Source organism: Coregonus clupeaformis, chromosome 29 (genome assembly GCF_020615455.1).
Source record: "Coregonus clupeaformis isolate EN_2021a chromosome 29, ASM2061545v1, whole genome shotgun sequence".
Taxonomy (NCBI): Eukaryota; Metazoa; Chordata; class Actinopteri; order Salmoniformes; family Salmonidae; genus Coregonus; species Coregonus clupeaformis.
In genome coordinates, this window is record NC_059220.1 from 29,411,964 (window position 1) to 29,426,691 (window position 14,728).

At 42.6% G+C, this 14,728-nt stretch overlaps 1 protein-coding gene across 1 annotated transcript; it reads right to left on the reverse strand.

Annotated features, from left to right (window-relative positions):
• Positions 1-204: 204 nt before the first annotated feature.
• Positions 205-8,578, reverse strand: LOC121545011 (hydroxymethylglutaryl-CoA lyase, mitochondrial-like). Its single transcript, XM_041855327.2, has 9 exons — positions 8,434-8,578; positions 8,012-8,101; positions 7,692-7,799; positions 3,099-3,194; positions 2,748-2,896; positions 2,514-2,577; positions 2,168-2,356; positions 1,261-1,386; positions 205-1,014 (listed from the first exon to the last, which is right to left on the reverse strand). The coding sequence occupies exons 1-9, from the start codon at positions 8,530-8,532 to the stop codon at positions 913-915; spliced, it is 1,023 nt and encodes a 340-aa protein (XP_041711261.1). The 5' UTR covers positions 8,533-8,578; the 3' UTR covers positions 205-912.
• Positions 8,579-14,728: the final 6,150 nt, after the last annotated feature.

Here is a 14,728-nt window from a genome sequence, read left to right on the forward strand (position 1 = left end):
ATAACACATTCATTAAAGGGTTAGTATTACTTTTTTGAAAATACAGCAACAAAAAAAATGTGCTTCCTTAGATTTTAGACAAACTTTTCTAATGGCTTCAATTCAGAAGTGCAACCTTTTACAATAAATATTTACATTCAAAATGAGACACACCAAAACCAAGAATTAAACAGAAAAAGAAAAACATTAAAATTCCACTCAAACTGCAGGAATGGCAGACTTTATTGTCCTAATATGGTAGGTTTGCAAATCCCAAGTGGTTTTCAAGTAAGGATAGTTGGAAGTTTTGTTAAATGGAAAGAAACATGACAACAGAATGACTAATCCCTGTCCCATAATAGAAAACAAGATGGTCAATTTGTTGAGTCTTATCAATAGATATATTTTCTATTCCACTCTGCAAACATCAAGATCTGTTTAGGATACCTACTGCAATACACTGGCTAAACATAAGGATTGACAAATAAGGACAAGGCTGTTTGTACACCAACCAATGGAAGTACAAGTCAGGCAATCCCTTCATTTAACTTTGTTGATTTAAATTATATTAAACAGCATACTTTATTTTGAATAACATTTCCATTCATGACTAGTGTATTTGCAATAATCATGTAACACACAAAGGTAGCGGACAAGGCACCGGGTTTATGGAGGACATGATCAGAATGATAAGGCACCACTTGAGCAAGGCTTTCCAACGATTTCGATTTCTTCATTTATAAGAGAGGTACTTGACTTATATCAAATAACGGAACACACACACAGTTCTTACAACTGTTTTTATCTACAGCTTAATCAAAGTATATTACACCTTGGTGGCACAGTTGTGTGTGTTGCCTTAGTAATGCCTTTTAGCCTTATCTGTAGGCATCACTCATGACATCCCTCTTCTAGGCCTTTGTGGAGTCAGGTTCAGAGTTTGCAGGTGGCCTGGGCCACTTTAGAGCTGGTCTTTCTGTTCAGGGAACGACAGATAAAAGCTCCAGCATCCATCAGCTTTGGCAGGTCCACTCCCTGAGACAGAGGGAGAGGGAGGACAGTCACACACAAACAGGGAACTCTCACATGTGCACTGACCAGTTTAAAAAGATAACTGGGACTCCTACAGATCAAACACTGTGTTTCTAGTAAACACTGATGACAATGATGCTTTCAATACAGAGGAAGTAGGACACTATCTCGTAACAGTTTGCCAGATTCCATTGAACTGAGGGAGGAAGTGAAAGTGGGAGACTGGTAAAAAGAGAGGTAAGCGGTCACCGTCTGAATGCCAAGTCCATGCAGCATGTACACCACATCTTCTGTGGCCACATTCCCAGAGGCCCCCTGTGCATATGGACACCCGCCCAGGCCGGCCACTGACGAGTCCACAACACTGATGCCCATCTGCAAAATCAAACAGCATCTTCATCAAATGCAGGCCAGTAGAATTCCACTACTATTCATACAGCAATCAGAGGAGTCCTCTATATTGCACTCAGCTTCAGGTCTATGCTCCGAGTCGATATTCACGTCATAAGAAGGAATTCCTCTCGACAACGCCTGCAAATTGGGGAAAACATACCCCCATTTTTTGTTGTATGTTGTTTAATGTACAGTACATGTAACCAGGTATCCCAACCTACGGTTTGCAGTGCTCCCACGTAGGGAAATAGAGCCTGCGAGAAGAGCCCTGTGGCTTCAGGCTATTCGGGGTGGGAGAGTGGGAAATGTGGGGACCCGGTGTCCAAGTAGGCTACGCGTAGCTATGTGTGTAGAAAACATTTAATCACAGTTAAGTCATTTAACTTGTTTAGTATAGTCCTTTATAACTCCACTCACTCTTGTAGCTGTATAGTCCGTTTGTTTGTGTTGTTGGTCTTGGCTAGCTTAATGTTCTTGTCGGTAGCAAGCTAGCACTCGCTCGCGTGGCTACTGGCGCCGTCACATTTTTCAAAGAAGTGAGAACACTCTAAAGCAGGCAATGTTGAAATGTAATCTTCATAGACATGTTGTACCTTTCTTAAATGTAGTTTTGTAATTGACGAAAACAAGCAGACAACAAGAAAATTGCGTTTGAAAAATGTCACGTTTTTGCTGTGAGCCAATGGGGTAACAACGGGTTGTTTTCCCCCGAGGCAAACGGGCTACGATGTTCTATCTAATGCCAACTGGGTCTAAACAGTACCTGCAGGGCGATGAGGATGTTGGCCAGGGCCTGACCGTAGGTGTCATGGCAGTGGACTGCCAGAGCGTTGACGGGCACCTCCCTGCTCACCGCCTCCAGCATCTCAGTCATGCCACCCGGTGTGCCCACGCCTATGGTGTCGCCCAGAGATATCTCATAGCAACCCATGGAGTACAGACGCTTGGCTACCTGCATTAAAGAGTCACAAGTGAAATTCTCAAGCAGGTTTATAGCTCTATGACAATGTTCAATAAAATCTATTTGCAGTATAATGACATTTATAAGGGAAGATAAGACAGTTCTCAGTGAAAGAATACTGGGCATGGTCTGAGTCAGAGGAACTCACCTGAGCCACTTTGTCTGGTGACACCTTGCCCTCATATGGGCATCCCAGCACACATGACACATACCTGAGGGAACAGAGCAAGGAGGTGAGACATACCCTGGAGTGAAACAACCTGACGTCTTAAGAGAAATGTGAACAACCCTACAGCATTTCACAGATTGTCTCCATCAACAATCATTGCTCCTCATATTCTACCTCAGCTTCTTTGTCCATCCGTCAGTCAGTACGTCTTACCCTCTGACTGGCACGCCGGCCTCTTTGGCTGCTTTGGTAACCTCCTCAAAGCGCTGCAGGCTCTCATCCACAGAGCAGTTTATGTTCTTCTTACTGAACAGCTCCGAGGCGGCACCAAATATGGCCACCTCTGCTGCTCCTGCCTTCACCTGGGAAAATAAACAGCAAAATACTTGCTCGATACCTACAGTATAAAAATAGGACACTGCTTCTACAACAGTGTATGATGAGGCTTGATGGAATTCACAAAACATGAGTTACTCCAACTTCTTGGTTTTTAAGTTATTTGTGTATAGATATGATATTGAGGTGACATAAGCAGAGTGGCATGGAGCCCAGGTAGGAACTTACAGCTGCCAGGAATCCCTTGAGGTTGGGGGTCAGAACGGGGTAGGACACACCTGGCCTTCTGTGGATCCCCATCATTACCTCCACCTGGTCTGCCATCTGCCCATCAGGGGGGAAAAGACACCAAAGATGATGGATAAATGAAGATGTCCCATTCAAGCCGTTTACCATTTTTAAAAATTGTAAGGTTCCGGTCTGCTTAATGGGGTAGCTCTCCCATAGACACAGATGCATTAGCAGCTGCGACTGGTCTGCTTAGTTCACTGACTGTATATGAACTCGAAGAAATGAGGGAGTGTGATGTCTCGCTTCCTCTTCCGTCTCTGAGGACACATCACAAACTATGCAATTGAGCCTTCGTTAAGCCCCTGCCACCCTTGGTTATTGTTGCAATTTTGGACAACATTTTCGCGGGAAGCCCAATTCATCCACTTGCAAAATCCCCTCACAATGATCTCAAACTGTGTTTCTAATACACAATGAAATTAAAACAGACTATTTTGTATTTATTAAGGATCCCCATTAGCTCTTCCTGGGGTCCAGCAACATTAAGGCAGTTATTTACAATGTTAAATATTACATGACATTACATTTCATAACACTTTACCCAATACATTTAGTGTGTTCCCTCAGGCCACTTGCTAATCAGACTACCCCTTGCTAATCAGGAAACTCTTAGGGTATGTTGTAGTGGACTGTCATTACAATTGCTTCACGGGAACCTGGTAACATTATGTTTGTAGTATAGCGAACCACTGAATGGCTCTGAATTCACTGTAAGCATGTAATCAAAGCTATAACCACTTTTGGAACTAACAGCAGATGGGAGTTGTATTCATAACATTGCTAACTTGGCTAAACATACATTTTGAGAAAACAAGTTATATTAAGTGGCTAGCTAGCGTTAGCAACATATGGTGGTCAATGAGACAGAGCTAGCTAACCAGCTGAGTTAGCGAACAATGTAACAAAAGTATAATTTAGTATTAGAAAAATACTCCATCAACAGGCTGTGCACTGTTCAATTAATTAACCATTTACACAATCATTTTTTAGAGAAGAATCTCAGGTTTTTGCCATGGCCCTCACTGGCTTTCATGCAATTTAAACGTGAGCTTGGCTCATGTTAGCTAGCTAAGTTATATGCATAATATTGCTAACTTATCTGCTGTCGACACCAGGATATGATCGGTGTGCACTAGTTACAGTGCCTTCAGAATGTATTCATACCCCTTGACTTATTCCACATTTTGTTGTGTTACAGCCTGAATTCAAAATTGATCAAATCGATTTCTACACACAATACTCCATAATGACAAAGTGAAAACATGTTTTTCAAAATGTTTGCAAATTTACTGAAAATGAAATATCTAATTTACATAAGTATTCACACCCGAGTCAATACATTGTAGAAGCACCTTTGGCGGCGATTACAGATTTGAGTCATTTTGGCTATGTCTGTATTAGCTTTGCACATCTGGATTTAGGGATTTTCTCCCATTCTTCCTTGCAGATTTTCTCAAGCTCTGTTAAGTTAGATGGGAAGCACCGGTGAACAACAATCTTCAAGTCTTTCCATGGGATTCAAGTCTGGGCTTTGGCTGGGCCACTCAAGGACTCACATTGTTGTTCTGAAGCCATTCCAGCATTGCTTTGGCTGTATGCTTGGGGTCATTGTCCTGTTGAAACGTAAATCTTCACCCCATTCTAACGTCGTTTGCACTCTAAAGCAGGTTCTCATCAAGGATTTGCCTGTATTTGGCTCCATTCATTGTTCCGTCTATCCTTGCAAGCCTCCCAGTCCCTGCCACTGAAAAGCATTCCCATAGCATGATGCTGCCACCACCACCATGCTTCATGGCAGGGATGGTGTTAGACAGGTGATGAGCTGTGCCTGGTTTTCTCCAGACATAGCGCTTTGCATTCAGGCCAAAGAGTAAAACTTTTGTCTCATCAGACCACAGAATATTTCACATTATTCTCACAGTCTTTCACATGCCTTTTTGCAAACTCCAGGCATGCTGTCATGTGCTTTTATCTCAGGAGTGGCTTCCGTCTGGCCACTCTCCCATAAAGCCCAGATTGTTGAAGTGCTGTAGAGACTTGTCCTTCTGGCAGGTTCTCCCATCTCAGCCAAAGAACTCTGTAGTTTTGTCAGAGTGGTCATTGGGTTCTTGGTCACCTCCCTGACCAAGGTCCTTCTTGCCCGGTTGCTCAGTTTGTTCGGATGGCAAGCTCTAGGCAGTCGGAGTAGTTCTATATTTTTTCAATTTCCTAATGATGGAGACCACTGTGCTCTTGGAAACCTTCAACACTATAAACTTCCCCAGATATATGCCTCATCAAAATTCTATCTTGGAGATCTACAGACTTCATGGTATAGTTTCTGCTCTGACATGCACTGTCAACAGCGGGATCTTATATAGACAGGTGTTTCTTTCTAAATCATGTCCTAACAATTGAAATGGCCACAGGTGGAGTCCAAGTTGTAGTGACCTCTCAAGGACGATCAAAGGAAATTGGATGCACCTGAACTCAATTTGGAGTGTCATAGTAAAAGGGGTGTGAATACATTGTCGTGGAAATTAACACCAGGAACACCTGAATTCAATATTAAATGAATCATTCTTTATTATCAGCAAGCTGGAGAGGTTCCAACAAATTCAACGCACCAAGTAGTACACGTCTGTCAGGAGCTCCCTCGGGGCAGTACCGTTAGTTATCTTAAATACTGCTTACACAGACAAGTTATATATGCATGATTTACATTATTCATTATTAATTCATCATTAACTTTTGGTTCATGCATGTGACCGACCAATACCTCATGAGGCTTCTTCTTCAAGCTGAGACCTTGAAACTGAGATATCCCTTTCCGTTCTCAAAACAATGTTCTGGGCGTACTGCCAAATTGTTTATACTGATTCCTCCCAGGCACGATCAATCAGTCACTTGCATGAACCCTGTCAAATTGGTTATTAGAAAAGCACAAACATAAAACTTTCCTTCACAACGTAAATTTGATATTTCATTTTCAATAAATTTGAAAACATGTTTTCACTTTGTCATTATGGGGTATTGTGTGTAGATGTGTAAGAGAAAAAATACATTTAATTAATTTTGAATTCAAGCTGTAACACAACAAAATGTTGTGTCAAGGGGTATGAACACTTTCTGAAGGCACGGTAGCTCGAAAAGTGGTTAGTAGCTTTCACTGCGTGCCGACAGTGCATTTAGACCGATCCAGTGGTTAGGCACACTTCAAACTTCATTTTACCAGATTCCTGTGAAGCAATTGTAATGACAGTCCACCACAACATACCTGAGAGTCTCCTGAACAGCAAGAGTTTAATAATGTTTAATCTGTATATGCTATAAAGGAAAAATGGGTGTCAAATGAGGCTTTACCGCTTGCTCTGTAATATGAGCAGTATTTGATTTCAATAATTTTCTTACAATGTATCAATATTTAAAAACATAAACATGAATATTGAAAATATCAAACATTTGATTTGTCTAATTTTTCAATAAATTGTTGAACATAATTTACTGTACGGGCATATCAAAGCTCCAAAGTAGGATCTCTGCTAGTTTGAGTTATGATCCAATTTGTAAGCGTTACCAACAGAGTGAATGTGAAACTGGATTAAAATTGGTCACCCTCTGCTGGTGATTTGCAGGATGTGCAATGATACAATCCAGTAGTATACCACCCTGCATCCCACTGCTGGCTTGCCTCTGAAGCTAAACTGGGTTGGTCCTGCTTAGACCAGAAGCTCCTGGAAGTGGTGGTGTTGGAGAGCCAGTAGGAGGCACTCTTTCCTCTGGTCCCCCCAAAAATATCCCAATGCCCCAGGGCAGTGATTGGGTAGGGTGCAGTCTTTCAGATGGGACATTAAACGGGTGTCCTGACTATGTGGTCACGAAAGTTCCCATTGCACTTATCGTAAGAGTAGGGGTGTTAACCCTGGTGTCCTGGCTAAATTCCCAATCTGGCATTCATACCATGGCCACCTAATCACCACCAGCTTCCAATTGGCTTATTCATCCCCCCTCCTCTCCCCTGTAACTATTCCCCAGGTCATTGCTGTAAATGAGAATGAGTTCTCAGTCAATTTACCTGGTAAAATAAGGGTAATTCAAAATAAATAATAAAAGTAAAAGGAGGGCTGTGATTGCCTACTATGCCAATTTCTCTGTATAAAAATGGGCCATAACTCTAAAACTAGACGAGATCCCACTCTGGAACTAGTTCAACAATATATCGATATATAACAATATACATTTTTATATTTTCTATAATTATGTTTATCTTTTTCAATATTCATATATGAATGTAAGAAATTTGTTATTGAAATCAAAATACTACTCATATTACAGAGCAAGTGGTAAAGCTTCATATGATACACCTTTTTCCTTTGTAGCACATACAGATGAAACATTATGGAGTCTTAAAGGAGGCTTCAATTAATTATTTCTCAATTATGATACGAATGTCGAATATATGTCAACAATCCTTCCAAAGGACCCTTCTATGGCATTCAATTTCATAAAAATTCCCCAAATCATGGTCCCAAATCACTCTAGTAAGCTCACCTGTGGAACCCATTTTGGGGAGACAAAGCTTGTGGCTTCGATGACAGAAAGACCCGCCTCTGAGAGCATGTCAATCAGGTGAATCTTAACTTCAGAAGGGACGACAGTCTGACAGGGCCAACAGGAGAGAGACATGAGTTATGACAATAACATCTGCAACCGGTGGCTTTTGACCCAGTTCCCCATAACTGGAAGGACTAACTTTTTCCTCATGAGTTTGAGTGACACGCCCACCCGCTCAATGCAATGGACCACCAAAAATATGTAATTCACTGGTGGACTGATTAAAAGTATCAAATCCTAATAAAGTGGAATATTACCTTCTCATTTTGCAGGCCATCCCTGGGTCCCACCTCCACTATCTTTACCCTCTCTGGGAGAGGTTTCCCTGCAGATGCACCAACCTGAAACTGTCAACAGAGCGTTGAGACAGTGCACGTAACTACAAGAACCACACACGCTCAGATTAAGGCAAACCATATCGCATTATGGCTATGTCTTTGCTCGTTATACCAAAATATAGTATCACACACATTTTATAAGCGGCTTTTAGGATCAATTCTAACAAAAATAGCTAGCTAACTTAGTATCAAAGATACTGGTACTGTAGTAGCTAGATAGCAAACGTAAGCTAACAGGCACTTCTGTTTAAAGTGCACTCATTCGCAATCAAATGTAGCTAGTCAAAAAAGCAAGCCACTGCATTGAGGATACATTGAAAAAGAAAAACACATGGACTTACCGATTTTGCCACTGCTGCTGGACAACTCAAGGATAAACATTGATGACCCATTCTAGAACCAAAACGGTTTCTGTTGACAAATCTCATGACAGCCGCCATGTTCGTCCAGCCTTGGCGTTGACGTCAATTTCTTCTTCTTATTCTTCTTTGGTAGTCATCTTCTTCTTCTTCTGTGGATTTTATATGGCGGTTGGCAACCAACTTTAAGGTGCATTACCGCCACCAACTGGACTGGAGTGTGCACCAGAGACAGGGAAAGTCTAAATCAGGGGTGTCAAACTCATTTTAGCTCAGGGGCCACATGGAGGAAAATCTATTCCCAAGTGGGCCGGACCGGTAAAATCATGGTATATATAACTTAAAAACAACAACTTCAGATTGCTTTCTTTGTTTTAATACTATCAACATAAAACATCAAGCTGGAGCCTGAGGACAGTGTGTCCAAAATAGTACAAGCACAACATCACTATTAATCATAAAACACCTGAAGTTTATTTGAAAATTCTAAAGAACACACAAACACACAATGCCTCAGTGATTCACATAACTGTTTCACAGATCACAGAACTATATCAGGGTGTCATTTCTCAGGCAGAAATGTAGATACAAATAATGAAATCCTGTTCCCCAAACAAGTGCAAGAACCACAGAGTCAAGAATAGGTTAAATATACAAATAAAATAAAATCAATTAAAAACAATAGCACATCAACATAAAAACATATAAACATAAAGCTGGAGCCTGAGGACAGTGTGTCCAAAAGCACAACATCACTATTAATCATAAAACACCTCAAGTTATTTGAAATTCTGAGGACAAACAACACACAAACACACAATGCCTCAGTGATTCACAGAAGTATATCACAGATCACAGAACTATATCAGGGTGTCTCATGCAGCACTTTAAGTGGGGTTGCATAGTTTATTTGACTCCTGATACCTGGCATCTTTTAGCTTTCACCAGCGCATCAATATCGGCGTCACATCCTGAGTGGCAGCCAACTTCAGGATGTGATTCAAGTGCTTGTGCGTGAGCCTTGAGCGCAGCTTTGTTTTATTTATGCTCATTACAGAGAACTTGCTCACAAAGATATGTGGTTCCAAACATGCACAACAGTTTTGCAGCGAGGGCTGTCAAGTTGGGGTAACCTGGCAAGAGATTCTGATAAAATGTGTCCAAGCCAGCTGCGGCAAATTTGCCCTTCAAATCCGAGTCACACTGCAAGTCTATTATTTCAAGTTGGATGCTGACGGGCAGATCAGAGGGATTCACGGTGAATGGCGAACAAAAAACGTTGAAGTCTTTCTCCAGTTCACCAAAAATCTGAAAGCGTTGCTCAAACTCCCTTAACAGTCCCGTTATTTTATCTTTGAACCGCTTCATGTCTGCCACATGTTGGGTCGCGCACAAATTTTTCAGACAGGGGAAGTGAGCTGCATCACCACCGGCGAGTTGCGTCTCCCACAATGACAGCTTCAACTTGAAAGAACGTATGCTGTCATAATACTGCGTGGCAACTTTGTTGCGCCCTTGCAGCTGTTTGTTCAAGTTATTCAGGTGCTCTGTAACATCCACGATAAATGCAAGGTCCTGCATCCATTCTGCGGAATGAAATTCTAACACTGGTTTGCCCTTTTCTTCCATGAACTGTTCAATTTCTTCTCGTAAATCAAAGAAACGCCTCAGCACAGCACCTCGGCTTAACCATCTTACCTCAGTGTGGTATGGCAGGCCATAGATGTGGTCTTTCTCTCTGAGAAGGCTGTCAAACTGACGTGATTCAGGCTTCTGGATCGGATGAAATTAACAGTTTGGATGACCACCTTCATGACGTTATCCATCTTTAATGACTTGCAACACAAAGCCTCCTGGTGCAAAATACAGTGAAAAGTCCAAAAATCACGTCCTCCATTTGCATATTGCACTTTCTCTCTGAACTTTGTCACAACGCCTGCTTTTTTCCCGATAATTGAAGGCGCACCATCTGTAGCCAGGCTGACAGCGCGGGACCAGTCCACTCCGACCCTGTCCAGCGCGCCGACGAGTGCAGTGAAAATATCAGCTGCTGTCGTTGTATCTGTCATCGGCACCAACTCTACGAACTCCTCGGTGACGGTCAATGTGTCATCAACTCCGTGGATGAAAATGGCCAGTTGTGCAACATCTGTAATGTCTGTGCTTTCATCAATTGCAACCGAAAACGCAATAAATGACTTTACTTTTTGCTTCAACTGGCTGTCCAAATCCACTGAAAGATCGGAAATCCTGTCTGCAACTGTGTTTCTTGTCAGGCTGATATTTGCAAAAAGCCTGGTGCTTTTCAGGGCACACAATCTCTGCTGCCTTCATCATGCATGTTTTTACAAATTCACCCTCACTAAATGGTTTTGAAGCCACTGCGATTTCATTAGCAATGAGGTAGCTAGCTTTCACTGCAGCGTCACTGATGTCTCGGCTGTGAGTAAACACAGACTGCTGTTTCTTCAGACCCACCAACAGTTCATTCACCTTCTCTCTTCTCCGCTGTCCTTGAAAGTTGTCATATTTGTCGGCATGAAGACTCACATAGTGGCGACGAGGTTATATTCTTTCAGCACTGCAACATGCTGTGAACACACCAAACATACAGCTTTCCCATTCAATTCCGTGAATAAATAGAAGGATGACAATTTTTCTTGGAACACTCTGCACTCTGCGTCCACTTTTCTCTTTTTTGACAGAGACATATTGGGGCAATGAGGGGTGCCAAAGCACATAATGTTAAAAGTAGAAGCCGTAATAAATATCGCCGGGCAAAACAAAGTAGCTCATCCGGACTGGCTGCACTTGCTTGACCTATTTGCTCTGCCCCGGTATAAACAGTTTGCTTGCTTAACACAATTGCTATTGCGCCATCCAGTGGACACAATTGGAACAGCAGTTTATTTTATTGAAAAATTGCAGCTAATTTTTATACTTTACAAAATCATCTCGCGGGCCGGATTAAACCCGTTTGCGGGCCTGATCCGGCCCGCGGGCCGGACGTTTGACACCCCTTGTCTAAATCCTACCCAATAATCTCGTCTCCTTAAGGAAACGAAATACATAATTAAATACTACATCCCCTGAAGATTTCCCCAGCAGTTCACTTAATCCTGGCTCTTCAACCCCATTACTCCTCAAATCTAATAACAATCGCTCCCTTCTCTCACATATTTCTGGCACTGAAATAGAACATGTTCCACTGTCTCCATCTCCTCCTGACAATGATCACACCTCCCAGTCAGATGTTTCCCCACCAATTTCAATGTACTATTTAGCTTTGTGTGTCCCAGTCTCAGCCTTGTGACTACACTTTCCTCCCTTCTCTCTTGGCCTGAGGACCTCCCTGCCCCCACCTTTTCCTGGATCTTCCGTTACTCTCCCTCTTCCACATCTCTTGACACTTATTTTTAACCACTGTTCTTATTAATCCCTTGGCTTCTGCTTTACTGATTGACAATTCCATCTCTACATTAGGATGTTTAGGAGCCTGTTTGGCAATAATAACCACTTCCTCATTCCCCTCTACTCCCACATAACAAATACCCCCATCTGTTTCACCCTATACAAGCACAGCAAAACCTCATACAATACATCCTGTCTGCTCTGAGACACACATTAATTTAAGCTCATCAGTGCTGCACAGGAGTCAGAGCAGATGACTACCCTGTCTGGCCACACCTCCTCCACCCACTCTGCAGCCAATAGAATGGCCAACAACTCCATTGTGTAAACAGATAAATTATCCATTGCTTGTTTCGTCACTGCCACCTTAAACTCAGGAACACTAAAAGCTGCTACTGTCCTCCCTGTTTTAGGGTCCTTAGATCCATCTGTGATTATATCCAAGAAAGCATTGTGTTCTTAAATGCTCACTTACAATTGTATCTACTCCTTCCTCAACATCTCTTACCCTCTCAAGCAACCCTAGATATATCACTGGTCGAGGGAGAAACCAAGGTGGGATAGCAGGAAGAACCACAGAGGGGCTAAACTCCCTCCCAAACAACCCCATCTCTCTCGCCATGCAATTGCCTATCCACCCAAAGCTTGTATTCAGATTTTGTTCATGTTCCCAGCACTCTAGGAGCACCTTTTTTGTAGGATGTGTGCCCTTGTGTCCTTGTAGATTTACCCAATATGTCATGGCTAGCTGTTGTCTTCTTAGTTTTAACTGCATCTCTCCCAACTCTCCCTGCATCGCTGCCACTGGGGAGGTCCTGAGTGCTCCACAACATATTCTTAGGGCTTGGGCCTGGATAACATCTAGCTTTTTTAAAGATATCTGAGCGGCTGATTCATATGCTATACTTCTATAATCCATTGATGACTTTAACAGTGCTATATTTATCATTTTCAACGCCATTCTATCTGCCCCCCACTCCATTCCTAACAAGCCACGCATCACATTCAATATTTTATTTCCTTTGACAACTACTCTGTTAATATGTTCCGCCCATGTCATTCGAGTGTCAAACCAGACCCCCAGGAACCGAAACTCTCCCACCCTCTATAGATTCCTTCCATATACTTCAAGTATATTTCCTCCCCAACCTTTTGTATGACTGACTCACGGGACAGTACAGGATCCATCGTTCCCCTGCCTTTCCTGAACCCACTTTGATCTGGTGACATCAGTCCTCTACTCTCCAGAAAGTAAGTCAGTCTTTCCTGAACCCATTTTGATCTGGTGACATTAGTCCTCTACTCTCCAGAAAGTAAGTCAGTCTTTCCTGAACCCATTTTGATCTGGTGACATTAGTCCTCTACTCTCCAGAAAGTAAGTCAGTCTTTGCGTTATCATCCTTTCCATAAGTTTACATACGTGAGATGTCAACGCTATCGGCCTATAGCTTGAAGGACTAGTAGGGTCTTTCCCAGGTTTCCGTATTGGCACCACTACAGCCTGCTTCCAACTTCCAGGAAATTTCCCTTCCTGCCACACCTTATTGTAATGGCCCAATCCTTTCCCCATTGCAGTGTCACTGAGATGAGCCATCATGATGTAACACATCTCATCCTTCCCAGGAGATGTTACCCCAGCTTTAGCTAATGCTCTCTTCATCTCAGCCAACATAAAAGGGCCATTCAATGTATCCCCCACCATCTCTCTCTGATCCAGGACCCCAGGATGTTCTCCTCTGACCCTCTCTCTCCCACGCTGCCCCTCTTCTGTCAGATTATTTGAGCTGTGCACCTTCACAAATGCCTGGGCTAACATCTCTGCCTTCTCCATATCTCTCACTGCAACAATCTCCCCACTTTCAGCACAGGGAGATCCCAATCTCTTCTGACCCCACTTATCCTCTTAATCATCCCCCATACCTCTCCCACAGGAGTGGTCCTGCCTATGTTTCCACAGAACCGGTGCCAATACTCCCTCTTTTTTTTTTTTTTCTTAGGGGGTAGATCAGCTTTAATATTGCGGATAGATTGTAACTTCCATCAATGTAATTGTCTGCATCACTTCCAATCCCCCATACAGTGGCTTGCAAAAGTATTCACCCCCCTTGGCATTTTTCATATTTTGTTGCCTTACAACCTGGAATTAATGGATTTTTGGGGGGTTTGTATCATTTGATTTACACAACATGCCTACCACTTTGAAGATGCAAAATATTTTTTTTTGTGAAACAAAGAATTAAGACAAAAAAATGAACTTGAGCGTGCAGCTCCTTCAAGTTGGATGGGTTCCGCTGGTGTACAGATTCTCAATTGGATTGAGGTCTGGGCTTTGACTAGGCCATTCCAAGACATTAAAATGTTTCCCCTTAAACCACTCGAGTGTTGCTTTAGCAGTATGCTTTGGATCATTGTCCTGCTGGAAGGTGAACCTCCATCCCAGTCTCAAATCTCTGGAAGACTGAAACAGGTTTCCCTCAAGAATTTCCCTGTATTTAGCGCCATCCATCATTCCTTCAATTCTGAACAGTTTCCCAGTCCCTGCCGATGAAAAACATTCCCACAGCATGATGCTGCCACCACCATGGTTCACTGTGGGGATGGTGTTCTCGGGGTGATGAGAGGTGTTGGGTTTGCGCCAGACATAGCGTTTTCCTTGATGGCCAAAATGCTATATTTTAGTCTCATCTGACCAGAGTACCTTCTTCCATATGTTTGGGGAGTCTCCCACATGCCTTTTGGCGAACACCAAACGTGTTTGCTTATTGTTTTCTGTAAGCAATGCCTTTTTTCTTGCCACTCTTCCGTAAAGCCCAGCTCTGTGGAGTGTACGGCTTAAAGTGGTCCTATGGACAGATACTCCAATCTG